Source organism: Musa acuminata, chromosome BXJ2-4 (genome assembly GCF_036884655.1).
Source record: "Musa acuminata AAA Group cultivar baxijiao chromosome BXJ2-4, Cavendish_Baxijiao_AAA, whole genome shotgun sequence".
NCBI lineage: Eukaryota > Viridiplantae > Streptophyta > Magnoliopsida > Zingiberales > Musaceae > Musa > Musa acuminata.
In genome coordinates this window covers 30,505,038-30,527,259 of record NC_088341.1, presented here as the reverse complement: position 1 = coordinate 30,527,259, position 22,222 = coordinate 30,505,038, and the positions used below count along the sequence as shown (strand labels likewise).

At 35.9% G+C, this 22,222-nt stretch overlaps 1 protein-coding gene across 6 annotated transcripts in view; it reads right to left on the bottom strand.

Annotated features, from left to right (window-relative positions):
• LOC135610258 (uncharacterized) overlaps positions 1-22,222 on the bottom strand; it is a 50,135-nt gene that overhangs the window by 2,062 nt on the left and 25,851 nt on the right. For all 6 annotated transcript variants that reach the window (XM_065104549.1, XM_065104543.1, XM_065104546.1 and 3 more), the window contains 6 exons: positions 20,271-20,398; positions 19,437-19,484; positions 17,237-17,367; positions 16,543-16,625; positions 13,834-13,937; positions 691-761 (listed from right to left, as the gene is read on the bottom strand). In XM_065104549.1, coding sequence (XP_064960621.1) covers positions 691-761; positions 13,834-13,937; positions 16,543-16,625; positions 17,237-17,367; positions 19,437-19,484; positions 20,271-20,398 — 565 coding nt within the window. The remainder of the gene's footprint in view (positions 1-690; positions 762-13,833; positions 13,938-16,542; positions 16,626-17,236; positions 17,368-19,436; positions 19,485-20,270; positions 20,399-22,222) is intronic.

Below are 22,222 nucleotides of genomic sequence, written 5' to 3'. Positions count from 1 at the left end.
CCTTAAAAACACACACATTATTCATCAAATACCTATCTCCACAGAAACAAAAAGAGAATCAATTATCTGTATCTACATCCTTTAATTCAAAGTGACCAAGGACTTATTTTTCCAGTGTCCAATGTGTGTTAGATTCTTCTATTGGACTTATCCTTTAACTGTCATTTTGTCTTCTTAATTGGACAGCTTTAATTCTATTGACTATTGTCCCTAGACTAGGATAAGACATTGCAAATGGTCAAGCAAATAATCCTGCAGATAGAAGGCCGTATGTAAACACCCATTGCAAAATGAGACCTAAAACTATTTCAGGGTAGCCATCAGTGCCCAACTAACAATTGACAAGTGATTTATCTAAAGTTTCATTAGTTTGTCTCTTTTACACCTGCATGAAAATAGGTTTAAATTTGGTGATAGATATTAGTCCTCTGATCTCCAATTCACACAGAATTTTTTTTTTGTTTTTACTGACTCACTATTGACTCCAAGCTTACAGTTCCATCAAGATTTGGTATAATCTTACATGTACATGACTTAAAACCAGAAGAAAAATAACAAGATGCAGATATCAGTGTATCATACTCTAATAATTGAACCAAAAATATCAATTTACCTCATGAAGAAGACATTTCAGTTTCATATATTCTTATATAGACACAAATAAAACTTTGGCAAAAGGAGAATCCTCACATTAAATAGTGTTCTGCCTCTTGAAGATGTTCTTGGAAGCTTTGTTTAAATCTTTCCATATCAACTATAACCTGCATGAAACAACTAATATACAAATCATAAGTAACTCTATGAGAATCCTACGCTGTTGATTTTTGAGAGATTACAGAAACCATTCAATTTAGAATTCCAAGAACAGAAAAATATGTCATCTTTGAACTTCCACCATGGCAAAATATGACAAGAGTTCCCCTTATATGACACTTCAGAGTTTACTATGGAGTATCAACAAAATTAGAAAGAGAAAAATCTTTTACCACAGATGCAGACCTCAATAATTTTCTAAAGAGGACAATCAGGTAGTTTCTCTTGGAAATTAACGTACAATACAGAAAATTAGCTAATTACATTTCCTGCATGTTCATCCTTAGCACTTTCTTCTCTCCTTATAAAGTCTCCACTAAAATTAATCCTCCTGTTTTATTGTAATCTCTATTTCATTAACTGGATAACATTCAATGTGCTTCAGGCTACATTTGCCTTGAAAAGGTCTCTCACCTCTATCGAGAATCTCCCTCATTCTTGGTTGGTTCCTTTTTCATATTTGAAATCTTTTTCATCTAAAGAAATAGCATATATCCAGATTAAGAATAATTAGTTGACAGATGATGCGGTCATCGCAAGAAATTTATTTTTGGTACACTAAGAGTTAAATCAAATATTCAGATACACTTTTGTAAATCTTACATAGTACTATAGTAGTACAAATCAAGGTTCGCCGTACCGTACCGTACCGGCGTTTCGACCCGCGCTCGGTACGGTACGGTACGGGTGTACCGACCGGTATACCGAGGTGTACCGAGCGGTACACCCGGGTGTGCCGAGCACTGTAGCAGTGCTACAGTGCTACAGTACTGCTACAGTACCGGAACGGTAAGAGGCGGTCCGCGTACCGAAAGTCTGTCGGACCGGTACGTACCGCCCGTACCGGGCGGTACTGTTCGGTACGGCAAACCATGGTACAAATAATACCCTAGGAAGGTAATAAATACAGTTAATTATTTTTAATGCATTTAATATCAAATTATTTACAAGCAAAAAATGGGCATGTAATGACTTGGTGAATCAATTTACACAGATAAATGAAGCAGTCAGATCTTCGATCATAAGTAACTCTGAGAATCCTATGTTGATTTTTGAGAGATCAAAAAAACCATCCAATTTAGAATTCCAAGAATGGAGAAATATGTTGACTTCAAACTTCTAGCATGACAAAATATGCCAAAAGTTCCCTTATGTGACAGTTCAGAGTTTATTATGATGAGCAATCAATAAACTTTCAGAAAAATCTTTCATGATAGATGTAGACGTCAAGAATTGTCTAAAGAAGACAATCTGGTAGTTACATTCAAGGACTGGCATCTAGTGCCGACCGATGGTGCCGGTCCTCGCTAGGACAGGTTCATACTGATCGGTGTACTGAATATCAGAACATCAGGTACGTACTGATTTTTGGGAAAATGGCAATAGTAATGGTAGGTTATTAGGATGAGATAACAAATTTATCTTTTTTGGATCGAGGAGCAACATCATCACATGGTCCTCCGTTGCTTACGTTGATTTAAAATACGAGTTGAGATATTTGATTATGAACTTTATAATTTCAGCAAATTAAGTAATAACATAAGAAACTTGTAAATACTTGCTTCTACAACCAAAACAAACATCGGGACTCCATAGCCAATGGATCGGGATACTTGATTCTATGAATTTGTATATCAATATGATATGTTTATCAAATCCAACTCCCATTACATATTATATCAATTTGCATCCTCAACACCATTGATGCATCAGCGTGTTATCAGTTATGTGATTGTCATTAATAACATGTGTCCGATGGGGACAAGTATGACTATAGCATGCAAGGGTGGGGAAGTTGAGTACTCCGAAACTTTTGCTATCGCAGGTGACTTGTTGCTCTGAATTGTAAGAACAATTAGTCTCGAAAAAAATGACCGTCACCTTAAATTTGTTGACTTAAGGATACTTCATAATATAAAGGTTGCAAATACAATGAGTGCCTATCTGTGTCAACATCGTAAAGGTTGTTGCATCTCCTCTAAGTCGTCGACACTTAAGAGTATCTAAGTTGTCGACACCTAGATCTATGTTAGATCTTATGAACATGGATCTTAACTGATTCCAGTATAGAGCTAGGTCGTCACCCAAAAGTGACGCGAGGCACCTTCACCATCTAGGTGTCTCGAATTGCAAACGGTGGGTTAGGAGGTTGCTCGGAAGTGGTCCATCACATTTACGCTCGAATGTGATACCAAGTAGACAATGATTCTCTCATTATTTTGGACCAATAGGAGTAAAATAATTAGTCCAAGAACAAATGGTTAGGTTAGTAACTCGGAATATAGGAACACTTTCATGAAAGGGGTTAGATTTGATAGACACTATGATAAGAAGAAGAATGAATATTATTTGCTTATAAAATACTAAGTGGGTAGGAAACAAATCTTGAGAGATTAATAGTACTGGATTTAAAATTTGGTATACTGAAAAAGTTAAACACATAATTAGTATAGAAATTGTTATTGATAAGGATCTTAATAACAATATTGTAGATGCAAAAATATTTGGAGATAGAATTACGGTTCTAAAATTTGTAAAATGACAAGATGTTTTGAATGTTATTAGTGCTTATGCCCCTTAAGTCGGATTGGATGATCAAACCAAAAGAGAATTTAAAAAAAACATAGATGATATCATTTAATGAATGTTTATAATAAAAAAACTTATAATTGGATAAGATTTGAATGGTCATGTAGGAAAAACATATAGTGAATATAAAAAGATGCATGATGGCTTTGGTTATCAGGAGAGAAATTAAGATGGTGATATGATTTTGGATTTTGTAACTTCGTATGATCTTATAATTGTAAATACTCACTTTAAGAACAGAGATTAACATTTGATTACTTATAAAAGTGGTCATAACTGTAGTCAAATAAATTTTTTTCTCATTAGAAAGAAAGATAAAATTATTTGTAAAAATTGTAAAGTTATACCTAACGAATTGACGAATCAACATCGATTGATGGCATTAGATATTTATTATAGAAAATAAAAAAAATAAAAAAATTACTAGGACTAGATGGTGAAATTTTAAAGATAATAATATAAACACTTCTAAGAATATGATGGAAACGGAGACAACTTGAAACTAAGACGAGGATAATATTAATATTATTTGGACCACGATGACCAATAAAATTAGGAGTTTAACAAAAGAGATTCTTAGTGAAACTAAAGGTAGAGGTGTAACCGTAAGAGAGAGTTGGTGGTGATGCGAGGAAGTTCAAAAAGCAATTTTTACTAAAAGATCATGTTTTAAAGATTGCCTATAAATATGAGAAACAATTTAAAAGATATAAAGTATCTATAAAAGAGGCTAAAAAACGATTATTATGGCAAGATATAAAAAGCCTATGATAATTTTTATAATAAATTAGGTACTAAAAATGATGAAAAATATGTATATCAAATTGCTGAAGCTAGGGAAAAAAAGTACAAGGATTTACGAAATATTAGATGCATTAAAAACGAAGATCAAAGAATACTTATTAATGATAACGAGATTAAGGAAAGACGAAAGATTATTATTATAAATTATTTAATGAAGATTCCACACAAGATTTAAATTTGACGATAAATAATAGTGGTAGATTTAATAATTATAGATTTGTTTGTAAAATTAGAGCTAGCAAAGTAAAAGACGCATTAAAGAAAATAAAAATAGTTAAGAATGTGGGGCCTCATGATATCCCTATTGAGGTCTAAAAAATTTAAGGGACAAGAGAGTAATTTGGTTAACTTATTTAACAAAATCATGAGATACGAAAAGATGTTTGATGAATCGAGAAAGTTTTTAAGTTCAAATTTATAAAAATAAAGGTGACATCCAAAATTATTCAATTATAAATGAATTAAAATCATGAACCATATTATGAAATTTTGGGAAAAAGTTATCGAAAGTAGGATAAGGCTTAAAACAAATATCTTTGAAAATCAATTTGGTTTTATGCTTGAAAGATCAACTATAGAAGCTATTTATTTATTAAGATAACTAATAGAAAAGTATAGGGGAAAAAAAAGATTTGCATACAGTTTTTATTGACTTAGAGAAAGCCTATGACAGGGTTTTTAGATATTTATTATGGTGGTTTTTTTTAAAAAAGTGTACCTATCAATTATATTAATGCTATTAAAGATATGTATGATAATATAGCTACTAATATTAGAGCTATAAAGAGGGTGTCTAGTGAGTTTTCTATTAACATAAGATTATATCAAAGATTCGCATTAAGTCCATACCTTTTTACATTGATAATGGCGGAACTTACTAGTTACTTACATAATACACCTCCCTGATGCATATTATTTACTGATGATATTATCTTAGTTGATGAAAGCCTAAGTAAAATTAATTATAAATTTAAGCTATGGAGGAAAGCATTAGAAACTAAAAATTTTAAATTAAGTAGGATTAATACTGAACATATAAAATGCAATTTTAGTGATTCTAAGAATAGATAGGAGAATATAGTTGGATGGACAAGAAGTCCCTATAAGTAAAAGTTTAAGGTATTTTGAATTAATTATTCAATAAGATGGAGAGATCGATAAAATATTAATGGTACGATAAGAGGTAGAGGAAGACCTAAAAAGACTTTAATAGAAACTATAAATAAAGATTTAAGTACTCTTAACTTAACTAAACATATGACTTTTTACAAATCTTAATATCAATAAAAGATCTATATAGTTAACCACAAATATTTAGAACTTACGACTTTATTGTTGTGACTATAAACATTACACATGGATCCTTAAGATCTATGATTTGAATCTTGGATTATATGCATAAAATGCTACTCCATCTATTCCCCATCTTGAGACTAAGTAGATGGAATAATCAATTGGCCACCAGTGTTGTTGACGTTGCTACTATCTCTACGGACCTCGTAAAGCACTAACTACAATGGAGAAGGTATCTTAACATCGAATTGAAATTATTGCTTATCAATTCTTTTCAAGAGATCAATCAATGCTACTGCTTTCCTCTTCCCCTGCATACGCTTGACGGATATCTATGATTGTTGGGTGCCGCAACCCTTACTAGACTGACTCGAGGTTGTCCAATCGTCACGTTCTGATTGAGGGTGCTCTATCTCCTACTAAAGATGTTGTTCCTCTTCTTATACAGCTTTGGTGATAAAACAAGATGGACGTGGGCTCTCCTACCTCAGTAAGCAGAGGATCCCTATATTCTCTACTACTTTGACTCATTCAGCATCGATTATGAAAATTCATTATAGAACTGGAGCTTAAAGGGATCAATCTCTAGCTCCTCTGGTTCTTTGTCAACCTAAACACACTACAGCCTTAGACACATATTGTAATGCACATATACAAGCTTCTTCACACGGTATGCAGTACCGAATGGTACCGCCCTCTAAATTCAGCTTGCTTGTGTAGCCGTGAAAGCACATCTGCAACAACATTCTCTTTCCCCTTTTTGTAAGTTATTTCATAATCATATCTAAGAAGCTTTGTTACCCATTTTTGTTGCTTGAGGAAAGATATCTTCTGCTCCAAGAAATATTTTAGGCTTTTATGGTCGATCTTGATTTTAAAGTGTCGCCCGATCAAGTACGATCTCCATTTGGCCACCGTATGCACAATCGCGAGCATCTCCTTATCGTAAATAGTCATCTTAAGATGGGAAGGAGATAATGCCTTACTGATATAAGCGAGGGGGCGGCCATCTTGCATTAGTACAGCACCAATTCCGACTCCGAAGGCATCGGCTTCAATAACAAAAGTCTTGTCGAAGTCGGGCAGCGCTAGTACGAGCGTTGTCGTCATTGCGGTTTTAAGTTTGTTGAAGGCGGTGGTGGCTTTGTCCAACCATTGGAAAGCATATTTTTTCAGCAAGGAAGTAAGTGGTGCATTGATCTTTCCATCGTTTTTTACGAACTTGCGGTAGTAGCCTATTAAATCAAGAAAGCCACGTAGCAATTTTATGTTCCTCGGGGTTGGACAATTCTGCATTGCTTTTATTTTGGAGGGGTCCACCATCACACCTTCCTCTGATATGATATGCCCAAGATATTCCACCTATTGTTGAAGAAAGCAAAAATTCGTAGTGGTCGTTGTGTGTTCGAAAGGCGGTTTTCGGTATGTCTTCTTTGCACACTCGTATTTGATGATACCCGGATCGAAGGTCCAGCTTTGTGAAGATTTGTGCTTCCTTTCATCTAACAATTCATCTACTACTGGAATAGGGTATTTATCCTTGATGGTTATGCCATTGAGAGCTCGGTAATCAACGCATATTCGTCATGTTTCGTCATTCTTGCGTACAAGTAGCACCGGTGAAGAGTAGAGGTGCAACTTGACCGAATAACTCCTGTTTCGAGCATCTCTTTTACAATCCTTTCTATTTCATCCTTCTGGAGATGTAGGTACTGATATGGCCGAGTATTTACTGGAGGTTTGCCTGGAAGAATCGTTATATAATGATCATGCTGACGGGAAAGAGGTAGGTTGTACAATTCGTCAAATATATCTGAAAATTCAGCAAGCAAAGGAAGTAGGTTTGGATCTTCAAATTCTATTGGCTCTCCCTTAGTTTGTTGCTCAAGTTGTACAAAAAAGTCGCTGCATGCTTTATGCAAAACCTTCTCCATTTGTTGTGTGCAAATCGTTGTTACATCGCCCCGACGTTTCCTGTGCAGTATCACCTGTTTCCCCTTGCTGTAAAATTTCATAATTAGTTTCATAAAATTCCAAGAAACATCACCTAATGTCGTCAACCATTCAATTCTGAGCATGGCCTTATGATCATCAAGAGGGAGGAAGAAATATGCAATTATCTCTTCGTCCTGTAGCAACAGTTTCACTCGCAGGCGCCTACGATCATACTTCAAAATCTATTCGTCAGTGACCTTAACGTCAAACCTGCTGCAATTCTCGATAGGTAAGGCCATTCGGACAACAACCTTATTGTTTAGGAAGTTATTAGTGCTGCCCGTGTCGATGAGAACAGTGATCTGTAGTTGTTTGAGAATGCCTCCAACTTTCATCGTTTGCGGGTTTGAGTAGCCGGCTATTGCATGTACCGTAACTTCGGTCGGTTGTGGCTCTTCTTCTGCATCTTCTTCTTTATGTTCAAGGCTCTCTTATGGATGTTCAATGACATCTTCTTTTACTGGTTCAATCATAATAAGTCTCCCTTTACTACAGCGATGCTCACGGCTCCACGGCTCGTTGCAATACCAACATAACCCCTTCACAGATTGCTCCCGAAGTTCTTCTTTTGTCAAAATTTTTGGTGCAAGGACTCGATTGATAGTAGGGGGGGCTGAGGGCATCAGTATTGCTGGTTGAGGAGCGACCCTAGTCCTTCGGGCTTCATGGTTCAATCGTTCATCTTGAAATCGTGCGAAAGTGATAACTGCCATAAGCGTGTACGGTTGTCGCACTTTAACTTCTCCCCGAATCTCCAGCTTCAAGCCCTCAATGAAGGTCCCCAATAGCTGTTTTTGAGACCAATCACGAGTTTGATTAGATAACCTTTCAAACCTGGTTTGGTACTCTTAAATGGTGGAGGTTTATCGGATCTTTGGTTGTTGCCCATCAATGTTCTCGTAATCGGTTGGTCCGAAGCGGATCAGCAGTCCTTCTTTGAATTGTCGCCATGAGAGGACTCCATGAGTGTGTTCAAACCACTCAAACCACTGTACGGCATCCCCTTTAAGATGTATAGTTGTAATTTTTACCATAGATGCGTCCGCAATTTTGTGGTACCGAAAATATCGTTCGGCGCACGAGATCCAATCAATCGAGTCTCCTTCCCATCTAGGGAAGTCCACTCTTATGCGTGGATAGTTGGGTTCGGTCATAGAGCCTCCCCTTTCATGAAAGTCAACTCTTCGGGCTTGATGCGATTGGGCAAAGCTCTCTCCTTGATGTGATTTCTTCAGGCTTGGTGGTCGGCCCAATCTGAGTTCGGTAAAGAGCGTTCGAATCCTATCCGTCATTCGCGCCTCGAAGGCTACAAAATTAGCATTGATTGCCACCAAATCTGTGATGTCAAGATCTCTCTTTTGTAGTCGGGTTAAAGGCATGTATAGGTTGAGAGAAGTGATGGTCGAAAGGGTTGGTGGATGTAGGCTGCGGTATAGGCTTGTTTTGTGGCTGTTTTGGGTGCAGTTTAAGAGTGTGGTTTGGTGGAGTTTTAGGGCTGTGGATGAAAGTTTTGGATCTGTGGTAGATGGCAACAAAAGTTTGATAGAAATCAGTGGAAGTTGCTGCAAGTATGTGCTGTCTTGTAAGAGCAGAATTGTCGTCGAAGAAACATCGGTTTCTCGACGAAATTTTCACCAAAAACTTGAGAGATTTGAGGAGGAATTAACAGCAAAATCTCAGTTTATATGACAGCAAGGATGCCCAATTTAATCAAGAAAATTTCGGCACTATAACAGCAAGGAACTTGATGCAAGTTGCAATGGCAGAATTCTCGTCGAAAAATTTAAGTGGTTTGCGACGAAAATTTACAGCAATACAAAATCGTTTTTAGAGTTGAATTCTTCAATAGATCAATCTTAGATGGAAGTCAAGATGATCTATGAAGTGTATAAGAAATTTCGTTCAAAAAGGATTGCAAATAGATCGGTTAAGGCAATAATATGTGGCTGGAATTTTCTACAGATTTTCAAGTATAACATATTGGACGTAAAAGATCAGTGGTTTATATTGAGAATTTTTCAACAAAACTAAAGAGAAATCCACTGTTAGGAAGTGTCAAAGCTATCATAAAAATTTTGTAGAGATTTGGACAGAAAAAACATAATAGCAAGATCAAACAAATTGTGCTATGCAGTTGAAATTTTACAATGTAGATTTTCAAGTATAGCAGCTTAGACATAAAAGATCAATGGTTTATATTGAGAATTTTTTGACAAAACCAAAAGGAAATTTGCTGTTAGGAAGTGCCAAAGCTGTCATAAAAATTTCGTAGAGATTTGGAGAGAAAAAACATAGTAGCAAGATCAAACAATCTGTGCTATGCGGCTGGAATTTTGTAATGTATCTTTCGTCATAGAGATGAAAACTTTGTGACGAAAAGTTTATGCGGTAATTTTGGAACAATTTTTTTTAGGATTTTCGAATAAGGATAACTAAATTGCAACAACAGTAAGGTAGGAAACCAAAACCTGTTGCAATTTACGGAGAGATCAAAGGATGATCCGCAGTGGTGGAGATGACGGTGGAATTTGGCAATGATCTTTTAAGCAATTGTGGGAATTGCTTTGGGCGACTGTGAAGGGCTAATGGATGGCTATGGAAGGGCAGCGAGATGCCAAAAACGCTGCTCTGATGCCAGGTGTTAGAACCCTTGCAGATTCTAAACTTGGAGTTGATCTCTTTAGGGGATCGGTCTTCTTGGAACTCTATAGAGGTTCCTCCTTCCAAGTTGCTGCTCAAAGGCTGCAGAAAAGATTCATCTATTGCTTATCAAAAGAGGATGAATACATGACTATTTATAGGGTTTCTAAACCCTAACTCCTAATAGGACTCCTACTCAAGACTTCTACTCAATTAAGACTCCTACTCAAGACTCCTAATAGGACTACTACTCAAGACTCCTATTCCTTTACAACTCCTAATTCTTCTCTAAGAAATAACCTCCAAACCCAAGCCAACCTCTTCACCTCTTTAATAGGGGTCGGCTTAGGTAGGTTTTACATGAATGCCCCTCTCAATTAGGACTCTCCTAGCTAGAGTCCTAACATGCATCCATCAACGTATTACCTCGTGCGAGATCATGCGATAACTCCTCGCTGCTCGCTCGATCTATTGAGCTTTATAGAGTTGTTGTCTTAAGGTATCCCTCCTCAACATATGCGGGCTATTACACATGATTCTCCCTCTCGAGAACCGGGATTCATCCCTCTTGGATAGCTATCCCATTGGAACAACTTTTCTCTTCGCATCTTTCCCTTCGGAAGTTTCGACGACGACCATCCCCTTGGACTACCCTGCCTTGCTGAACAAACAGCAGACTATTCCGCCCCTACGAACACACTTGCTAAATTACAACTCTTCGCCAATACAACCCTCGCTATGCCCCTCAAGACCTAGCAACATGTTGAACTTACTGCACATTTTAGTCTTCTACGAACATATCCTTCTCATTCCAAAAAGAAAGTTTCGATGCTCCATGGCGCCTAGTTTTGATCGCCTTGGGATGGCTATGAACAATCCATCGTCCGTATACAAACCCTTGCATGATTACCGAATTCTTCAAGTTAGTAATTTCCCTCACCTCTGTGAGCTTTGCACAACTCTTTCGATCACTAAGCAACCCATCCTACCTTGCACGGTCTCATCTTTTGCCAAGCGCGCTGCTTGCCTTAAGTATCGTCAAGTTTGGTTGCCAACATTGAGTCGCAGCCCGAACTCAGCCATCCCAACCTTGTGCACTACGTGCTCTTCCCAACTCGCTTGTCCTCATGGTGCCTTTAGCGTGAAGGGTTAGTCATTCCTTTGAATGTCAATCTCGGATGCCCACTCCTCTGAGCAACTCCTTTCCTTACATTTCAATGTCTATTTCCCTTAAACGGTCATGCATGCTGGCTACCCTTAATATAACCCCGCTTGATCCCCCATGTTTGCATGCTAAGTGATTTTAAATGTGCTTGTCCCACTCTGATATCGTCTGTCATAGACTTAGCTGGTTTTGCCTAAGTCGTGCAACATTCTTACGTGTTTGTCAGCAAAGGGTCAACCTCCTTGAAACCTCTTATAGTCCCTTAAGGGCCTGCAAAAGAAAAAACGGGTCAGAGAAAGCGTTTAACTCAAGATCCCACAAGCGGCTATTTCAACAAACACTTAATAGGCAATGCAAATTACAAACATAGAATTTGCAAGCTTTAAACGGTCGCGCAACAAAGGATCCAAGGTGGTTCGTCGTAACCAAAAGTCACCACAAGTGCTCACATGATACCATGGTCTGCAGTACCGAACTGTACCGCCCGGTACGGGCGGTACGTACCGATCCGACAGGTTGCCGGTACGCGGACCGCCTGTTACCAGTCCGAGTGCACTGTAGCACTATAGCAGTGCTACAGTACTCAGCACACCTGGGTGTACCGCTCGGTATACCGTACCGTACCGATACCGAGCCCAGGTCGAAATACCGGTACGGTACGATATTGCGAACCTTGCATGATACTACTGCAGAACAAGACAGCGAACCAACCTTAAATACTACCCCAAAGGCCCATCCAGCCATGTGCCACCGAGGTAGCTCTTGAGTGTTGTGTTGACTAACAGTCCACACCACTCAGTGAAACTAGAAAACCCCTAAAATGGCTACTTGGATAACTTGTTTCTGGACAGTTTTACCTCTACGTGATGACTGCACACAACCTACATTTATAAGCTTAAAACAGCCACAAAAGTCAACCAAAATGGGACTGCCAAGCCTATTGCAAGCCCTCTACATGTGTAAAGTATGAACAAAACCGAAAGATACGGACATACATGAGCATTACATCGAACACCCTATTTACAACTTCGTTTGCGACAAGTCATCGAGTAGACCAATAAATACCGCCCATTTTATATTGTTTTGGGTAGTACTACAATCCTTTCACTCTTAGAAAATAACTTACAAGACAAAACATTAGCCAATTTTGTTTCCTACATATTCATCCTTGGGATTTTCTTCTCTCCTTATAACCTCTTCACTAAAATTAATCCTCCTATTTTCTTATAATCTTTATTTCATTAATTGGATAACATTCAATGTGCTTCAGACTACATTTGCCTAAGAAAAGCTTATTCATGTCTATCGAGAATTTCACTCTTGTTTAGTTCCTTTTTATATTTGAAATCCTTTTCAGCTAAAAAAATTAGTTGATAGATGATGTCATCATCAATCATTTAAAAAGCGCTAGGCCCCAAAAGACGTCAAAGTCCCAAAATGACTAAGGCGCTCAAGCTAAGTGAGGCGCTCTAAAATATTAAAATATTAAAATATTAAAATATATAATATTATTAATCTAATAAATAAAGATTATTTTGTACAATAATTAATAATCTATTGTTAATAGTATATTATTTATTGTTAACAATAGTTAGAAGGAAAGAGTATAACTATTAAAAGGGAAAAAAAATGGAGTCGCAACGGATAACAGCCACAGCAATAGACAGCAACGACGACAATGGAGTCGCAGACAACAAGAGGTAGCGAACAGTGGCAGTGGAGTCACGGAGAGGAGCAAGCAACAACAACGGACAGCAGCAGCAGCGGTAACAACAACGGATAGCAACGACAAACAACGGTTAGCAACGGAAGCTAAGGAGACTCTGATCGACGATACAGGAAGACTCGAAGCCAGCGGGATAAATCATCGACGATAGAGGTAGAGGGAGAAATCGTCGGCGATGAAGGTAGAAGGAGAAATCGTCGGCGACGGATACAGAGGAAGAAATCGTCGACGACGAAGGTAGAGGGAGAAAGCATACGCTAGGGTTGGGAGTCGAGGTCACACATAGGTTTTGAGGTAACTGCGTGCGTTAGTTGGTTCAATCGAACCAACTAACACATATTTAACCGAACCCAGTTGTCTTATATCAATCGGGTGCTCGCTCGAAGAGCCCGACGCCTGGGCTCGGGCGAGCGCCCAGGCGATGCCTTATTGAAGAACGTCGCCTAGCCCTTATATGAGTCACTCGAGCCTCGCCTTGCCTTGCTCGTGCACCTTTATAAATCACTAGTCATCATCAAAAGAAATTTAAATTTTGCACACTAAGAGTTAAAGCAAATATTCAGATACATTTTTGTAAATATTTCATATTATCATAAATAATCCTCAAGAAAGGTAATAAATACATATAATTATTTTTTATGCATTTAATATCAAATCATTTGCAAGCAATAAATTGGCATTTAATGACTTAGTGAGTTAATTTATACAGTTAAATGAAGCAGTCAAATCTTTAAGCTTTGAAATAGATTCAAAAACATTGTTTGCAAGTTGCAACCATAGTAGCAATATAATGATTTAGATAGTTTACCTCGTTGATTTCTGCGTTTGCTGTTCCAAGTAGTTTACGTGCACCATCTACTATAACAAAGTTCAAACCTAATCTTTCAGCAATATTGATTGCATTTGAACGGCCTGTAACAAAATATGTTAATGTTTTTCTTATTAATAGTGAACTTAATATACATCATCACTAGGTTAACCTACAAAGATGATCCATATAACCAATCATCATATAAGTGGTGTTCAACAGGTTAATATTATATTTATATCCTCTGACAGCTGGATATGGACACTTACTCTGTGCATGCAGAAAAAAGTGCCTTTCGGTTAGACGGAGGACCTGTGTGGAGAGGTTGGATGGCCAGGTTGGAAGGAAATTTGGAATCTCGACACCCCTTAAAGTTCAAATCTTTCTTTGGAAAATGCTTTGGAATAAATTACCCAATTCTGACCTTTTCTCAAGATTTACACATGGCCAATATCCCCTTGTTCTGTCTACAAGAACTACACTAATTCCACCAAACATGTATTTTTTTTATTTGCCCAAGAATACCGAAACCTGTTCCAACGAAGAACAAACATCACATTTGAACACCTTAATGGGTTGTGGCAAAGCTTGAGGAAGGACATGATATGACTAAGAAGGACATGATCCTACATGACTTAGAAGTTTAATTGCCAACTCCCAATCTGGATACTTAGTGTAATGATTCCTTTGGCTTAATTGTAATGATTCCTTATATCACAACCAGCTGGACAGACATTCCACTATCTGGTGTAAGGCTCTAGCTTTTACTACTGATTATGATAATAATCAGCTTGATACTTGGGGCAATCGAGGGTACCAGGTCCACCAACAGGATATTCAATCTAGTTCAGCTGAGTTCTCACTAGAATGTGATGGTTCCTTATCTCCATCTTTGGATTTTTGTAGGTACTGAATTCCTTCTAAGGGACAAAAGGGGGAATATAGTGGCTGCTGGATGTATTCCCTACAATAATGCAAAACAGGCAGAGTGCCAGTGCCATAATTGAGGGACTGAAATGGGCCAAGTAGAAGATCAGTCAAATTGAAATTCAAACTGATGCGTTGGAACTTGTTAAGATGTGCCAAGGATGTTCTCCTATTGGCATCTTAAATCTTTTGTTAGTGACATTAAGGAACATATCTGCAACATATATGCAATCAAATATGTTGCATGTCCATGCATATATGTTGCAACATATATGCATCTTAAATCTTTTGTTAGTGAAATTAACAGTTACTTGATTGCAAATGCTAACCATGAACCAAGTTGGAAAGGGCTTTCATTGCATCATAAAGAATATCATATTTAAGGGGTATAAAGAAGATGAGCCTTTTATACTTTTCCTTTCTGGGTCTCTCTGCCTTCACTAGAACTATCATGTCCTTACTAATTATGTTGTTTTTGTCCATTGCAGTAATCTCAAAACAAAAGATAGGAGCTAGATATAATAGTAAGATATTAAGTCAAGCTACTCAAATAATAGCAAGATCTTATATGGAAATGCATTGATCCATAATTTGCTCCCTTGAAGCTGGGATTAGGCCAAAGACATTTGCATAGCCATATAGTTATTTAAACAAAGAAGTACTAGCTATAGTATTTAGAAGAAGTTAGTTTCTTATTCAATTTACACCCATGTCTTTCGGTTACATTAATTCTTGTTAAGCATATTTGAGATTCTATTAACACGCAAAGTTTGTTTTGCTGATCAGAAAGTTCTTAGCAAAAAGCACAACTCTCTGTAACCAGTCAAATCTTATCTGTAAGAGTAATACTAGAATTTTAATTAAGTTAACACTCCTCTTATCTTTGCTTTTCTTGTGTTCCTCTCTTCCAACCTAGCACACAGCTTTATCTGAGGTTTCATGTCCAAATAATTAAGAAAACCGAATCTAATCCAGTTTCAGCTTCATCTTAGTTTTCCATCCTATCAAACAAGTAAACAAAAATTGCTGCATTTTCTCAACAATGTTAACCAATTTTACTTTAAGACCATGTAGCAATGTGTATTCTATATCAGCAAATTAATTTCAGAAATAAATCAGCTTCAATTATTTACATCAAGAATGTTGAAGTTAATCGTTGATGCAATTATCCATTTTTGCATCTCCTTGGATTGTCATTTCTCTGAAAAGGCAAGGCAGGCATTTCTCTATTATCTGTTCAATAAGTCTAGTGCCCCAGTGATAATTGATATATCAAGTTAACTGGCTTCTCAACTTTTCGTTTTAGAGATGTATTCATGCCATTTTGGGGGAAAAAAGTGAAGGATGCCCCTCTAATTTCCATTACGATGGGTGTACATTTCTTTACCATTGTAACTATTCCTTTCCTCGGTCCACCGGTACTCAGCATTTGGTGCCTTGTTTTATTTCTTTAAAATATTGCATACAACTTTCAAGTGTTTCCTATTAGTCTTGAGGTTTTTATTTTTTCATTTTTGGGTAGAAGAGAAGCCACTATAGTGCTCCTTTGCATGAGTCCATTTCAGATAATTGAAAATCATTAATAAGTCATGATTTAGAAACAAAAGGTCAGCAAATTTTAAAAAATGGACCCTTATGATTAATTATCCTAAAAGCTTCTATTATTATATATATAGTTGAGACTTGGCAAGCAAAAGGATCAATTAAAAAATTTTAAAGCTTTCACAGAAATTAACTCATAGAATAAATGAAATTGATGAATATCACGAGGGGAGAGAAAACCTGGCACTCCCCAGAGGATCTTATATGTTGGCTTTAAACTCAATTCATCAAATTCCACACATGCATTTTCAAATGCATCATTCCTGTAACATGAATTTTGCAAAATGTCACTCAAAATTTAAAAAGTCGAAAAGCATTGCACATAAATATAACGTATCTAAAATATCATGAATTCATGCATAAATAGAGGTTTTAGATCTTGACTCCTCTTATCATTTTCAGCTTCAGTCAAATTTGTGGAATTCAAGTACCATCAGTTTTAGTAATTTGGGCTATTAAGTTCCAAGTTTTAGAGTACATTCCAGAAAGAAAATTGCAGCAGCAGTACAAAGGAGAAAAAGAAGGAAGGCTTCATCCTAAGGTATAAAGAGGAGGAGAAGAGGACAAACAAGGAAGATGGCCCTTTCTAAGTTCCAATTAATTAAACACTCAATTCCATCATGCTGCAGATAATGACAATGATTGTTTAACATAATGAAGCTGCTTTCAATGAAAGTCATATTAACTTTTAAGTGATGGGTAGTTGTAATACTACACATCATGACATCATAAAATGCAGAACTTGAGATTGTCACCATCATGATGGCTTTAACATGTGAAAATCCTCATCTCATAGATGTCCTTTATATACATTAATCTACAATACTCCTATCTAAATGTGATTATTTTATCTTTCAAGAAGTTTTATACAAACCTGTACTTCAGCATTTTAAGTTCTCCATGATGTGTTGTAGCTATAGTTAGAAAAGACCCAGTTTCAGCAAAAGATTCTAGAATTGACATTCCTAAAGCTGCTCCTTCAAGTGGATTAGTCCCAGCACCAACCTAAACAATGAAATGAATTAGTTATCATAAGGAACACCAACTGATGGTATTGTATAAACTAATATCAGAGTCAACAGTTGGTAAACTGTAAAATACAGAACCTGTAGCTGCAGACTGACCGTCGAACCCTCAAACCCAATTGCAGTGAGCCGAACTAAACGAGCCTTAATTGATTAATAGCCAAACTGAACCAGACATTTTCAATCATGCAATAAGGGCCCATCTCTTCAAGTCTGCCTGAAAGCAATGTTGCAAGGGAAGAAGAAATGTTGAGTACTGGGCCCCCCTCCCTTTCTATTATATGTCCATTTCTTCCCCAGCTTTTTCTATTTTCTTTTCCATCAACATATGGTGGTCTACCAGCATACTGCACCACTTTGACCAGACTTACATACCAATTCTATTGTCCCCTACATACAATGTGGGACTAAATTGGCAACTAGGATGTCTCAACATGTGCACACAAGTAATGACAGGCATCACATATGAATATATTGAAGCATGCCAATAAAACAGCTTGCATTAATGGGACCCAAACCAAGCATCTGGACTTAGTTATGAAAGTAAATACTGTGATAATAGTTGCCCGTCCTGATGGGCTCCATAACAAGCATCAAGACATAGGCCTGTAACTATGTAGTTCTCGATCACAAACAACATAGTGTACTTTAAAGTTTAAACCAAAAAATAATAGTCATTTAAATACAATATAAGAGTCTTCAAGCTTATACATAAGGATAAAAAATTGATTACTTGTAATGTGGTCTTAAAGAACAGAGGGGCATTAAATAACTGAGAACAATTATAGGACATAAAGCCCAAAATCCATATTATGTACCTATATTTCTGGTATCTATAAATAGAAGATAGTTCCTTGCAAACCAAATATTGTATGAACACAAGTCTAACAGATACAGCTCATTTTCACTATCACCAGCATGTGCTATGCATTGCATGAAGTATCTAAGTCGATTCACGCGAAATAACTTAACCACATGTTTAACCATAGGATTCCTTAAAGAATCTGGTTTTGTAACTCTTACTGATAAGTTATTTTTGCAAACTTAAATTTGTTTCGAAAAAAAGAAAGGAAAGAAAAAAATAAAGGACAACTAGTCGTCTACAAGGCTAACCAACATTTTGCAGAGATCAGAAACAAAATTAGCATGGATATTCAGCCTTCAAATTTGCATGACAACTGTCTTCGCTGTGTTTCACTTTAGGTTAAGATGAAAATCCCATCATCTTGTACTTTAATACAAGAATATCAATTCCATAGATCAGATGACCAAGTTAAAAAGCTTCAAAGCTGACCAGTTAAGAAAACCAAAAAGAAGAGTGCACTACATTGTCAGGTCTTGAGGTACTAAAGATAAAAAAAACAAAAGATATCCATCATTTTGTTTGTGATTTTCTATCCCAAATTATTCACTTAGTGGCCATAATTTAATTTCCACTTCCAAAAACAAAAACAGAAAAGGATATTTGATGAGCACAAAATGTCTATAGGAAGAAGATACCTCACAATAGGCAAAACAAGAGCCTCAGATTGGCCAGGAGGAATAGGAAATCAACCACATGAAGTTGAAGTAAACATAGCAACAATTGCTCAGATAAAGACCACTCAGAAGCAACAAGGTCATATTGGTGATCAGTCTAAATATTCTGCAACATGTAGAAAATTATTCCTTTGTTTCAAGTTGGACGCATATCAGCCAATGGCGATAACATTTATAGAAAAGTGTAACATATAAACAACACACTGAAAGGAATCTTTCCAGATAACTAAAAGAGAAAAAAATGCACGTGCATAAACATGGTCTTTATGGCAAGTGCATCAATCCTTTAGATTTAAACAATCTTTGATGATTTTTGGTACACATCTTATAACAATATCATGAGGCAATATTAAGTCCTGGTATGAAACATGATGTTGATAACTTGACAAAAAATGATCCATGAAATACACATATACGTAAGATTAAACGAGAACCTTTATCCTCATAAGGAAAATTAATTCCGAAAAAAGTAACATATAGTTAAAAGTGAATTTGGCATATGGTGCTTACTTCATCCAAGAGAACCAACGACTTATGTGTCGATTGTGAACGAATAGCCTGGCAAAAGGATATACATACAAGAGGAAAGAGTTTTAACTCCAAAGAAATATTTTAGAATATTGAACATACCAGAAGGACTCTTAAAAAACTTATTATTTTCTTGAAACAAAAAGAATACCTTATATTACATTTCACCATAATGAAAGCCACAAACAAACTTCAAATGCCTAAGTTTCTCTCGAACCATGGTTTGAATATTTTTATATTGTGTCTAACCAAATTCGACACAAAAAAGCATCAAACAAGCTGCAAAAATTACTATGGATTTCATCTAATTTTTTTTAAGTTACAGCTCCAAACCATTCAAAATGTGGGTATTTGTGAAATTTTCCAATGATATTAGAATTTTCCATGTTCACTGGTTAATCTTTGGAAAACAAAAGCTTTAGCAACACCCAAGTTACAAACACTAATAAGACCATGTTTGAAAAATGTGTCCTTATGTTTTGTGTTTTTCCTTCTCTTATATTTTGTTAGTATTCCCTATCTTTTTGGGACTCTTTATTTTCTGAGTAATACCTTAAAATCAAACATACTAAATGATGAAGTCATCCCCAACAATGACATTTTTTTCTTGTAACACTTGATTTGAGCCTTCTAATCTGAGCCTTTTAAATTATACGTCAAGGCTAAAGGTGTTATTTTGTGTTGCCTTGGGATTTACTATATGAGAACTATCGAGTTGTGTAAATGAAACTTTGAGTACAACGGAAGACTAACTAATCAGATAATGTATTCTTCAAACTAATATATTATTGTTGATATTAAAATCAATAAACTTACGCCAATTTGTCTCAGATGGCCAGAGAAGGTTGACAATGATTGGGTCAAAGATTGCTCATCTCCAATATCGGCATATATTCCATCAAACCAAGGAATTTTAACTGGCTCAGAAGCTAGAACATACAGACCTGCAATACACAAAAGTTTACCGTTTGAATTTTAAAATAAAAAAAAGCTCCATAATTTCTTGAAACAAAATTATTGTGAATCAAATAGAGAAAATGCCAAATAAATTGAACTATATATCTTTCTTCATAACAAAAAGGAAACAATTATCAACCAATATAAGGAACCTTTGTTCAATAATTTCATGATTATATACTAAAAAATGAAGAGAATTCCTTAAATTGAAAAGCGTTTTGTGCTGATAGAAGCTGAATTTACACATTTCAGAGACAAGAACATGTCAGATGTCAGACTAAAAGATTGAAAGAAACACAAAAAAACTATTTAGTCTATAAAGTAGTTAAAATTACAAAAATCTAACTTAATGTAGGTATATCACTGATACTCTGAGATGAAAATAACACCATGCTTCAACTACAATTAATAAAAATATAATAATTACACTATTACAGTTTGACTGTTAGGAAAGTCTGCTTAACTAGACGTTTTATAGTCCACAGTTCACACATAATGACAATTCTTTCTTTAACTAGACAATTTTTTCCTTGGCTGACCTAATTTTCCTTTAAACTATTTGCCAAACCACGTGCATAGAGAGTAATATTTCTCTCTATTTGCTGTACACATAATGACAAATCTCTATAATGCGTAGAAAGTTGATTTAATTGCTCTACCCATGCCAGGATGTTAATAAATAACACATACTACTGTCCGAGCAGGATCAAAAGCATCCGCCTTATTGGGAAGAATGTAACAGGTTATCAAACTACCCTTAGCACAAAATTGAGTTCTTTGCATGAAAGAATTACTTCAACCAAAAAGGGACCTATAACTTCACGCCAAGCAGTTTATGTACTATTTTACCGTAGGTATTTATCTAACTATAGATCCTTTAGATTCAACATCAACTGTGTTTCAACCTCAGATCACTTAGTCATTTGCTAATATGTATATACTCTCTAGTCTCTCCCCCACTCAGGTGGAAAGAGATGCTAAGTGATAGCCACTGTTTTGAGAAGCAATGTCACATAGGTACTAGCCAATCATCTCAAGTGGTTCTTATGGTCTACAAAGTAATTAGGGATTTGATGATGAGATTGTGTACCATAGTGTTGCCTAATATATATGTATATGTATATGTATATGTATATGTATATGTATATGTATATGTATATGTATATGTATATGTATATGTATATGTATATGTATATGTATATGTGTGTGTGTGTGTGTGCGTGTGTATATATATATATCTGTGTGTGTGTGTGTGTGTGTGTGTGCGTGTATATATATATATGTGTATATGTATATATATGTATGTATGTATATATATATATATGTATATGTATATGTATATGTATGTATATGTATGTATGTATGTGTATATGTATATATATGTGTATGTATGTATATGTGTATATATGTATGTATATGTGTATATATGTATGTATATGTGTGTATATATATGTATATATATATATATGTATGTATGTATGTATGTACATATATATGTGCACATATATGTACACATATATACATATATATATGTGTGTGTGTGTTTGTGGGTGTGTGTGTGTGTGTGTGTGTGTGTGTGTGTGTGTGTGTAATATACATATATTACACATGCATATGCATGAAAACAAACAGAGATCAAAAGATCGATAGACATAGATAATAACTATAAAGATAGGCAAATATAATACAAAAATTCATAGAATATATACACAGACATGTATGTTTATATAGAAAGAGAGGGAAAAAGAACGGGAGTTGAACTAATATCCTATCTGAAGGATTGTAATAGACATACTAATCAAATGAAAACG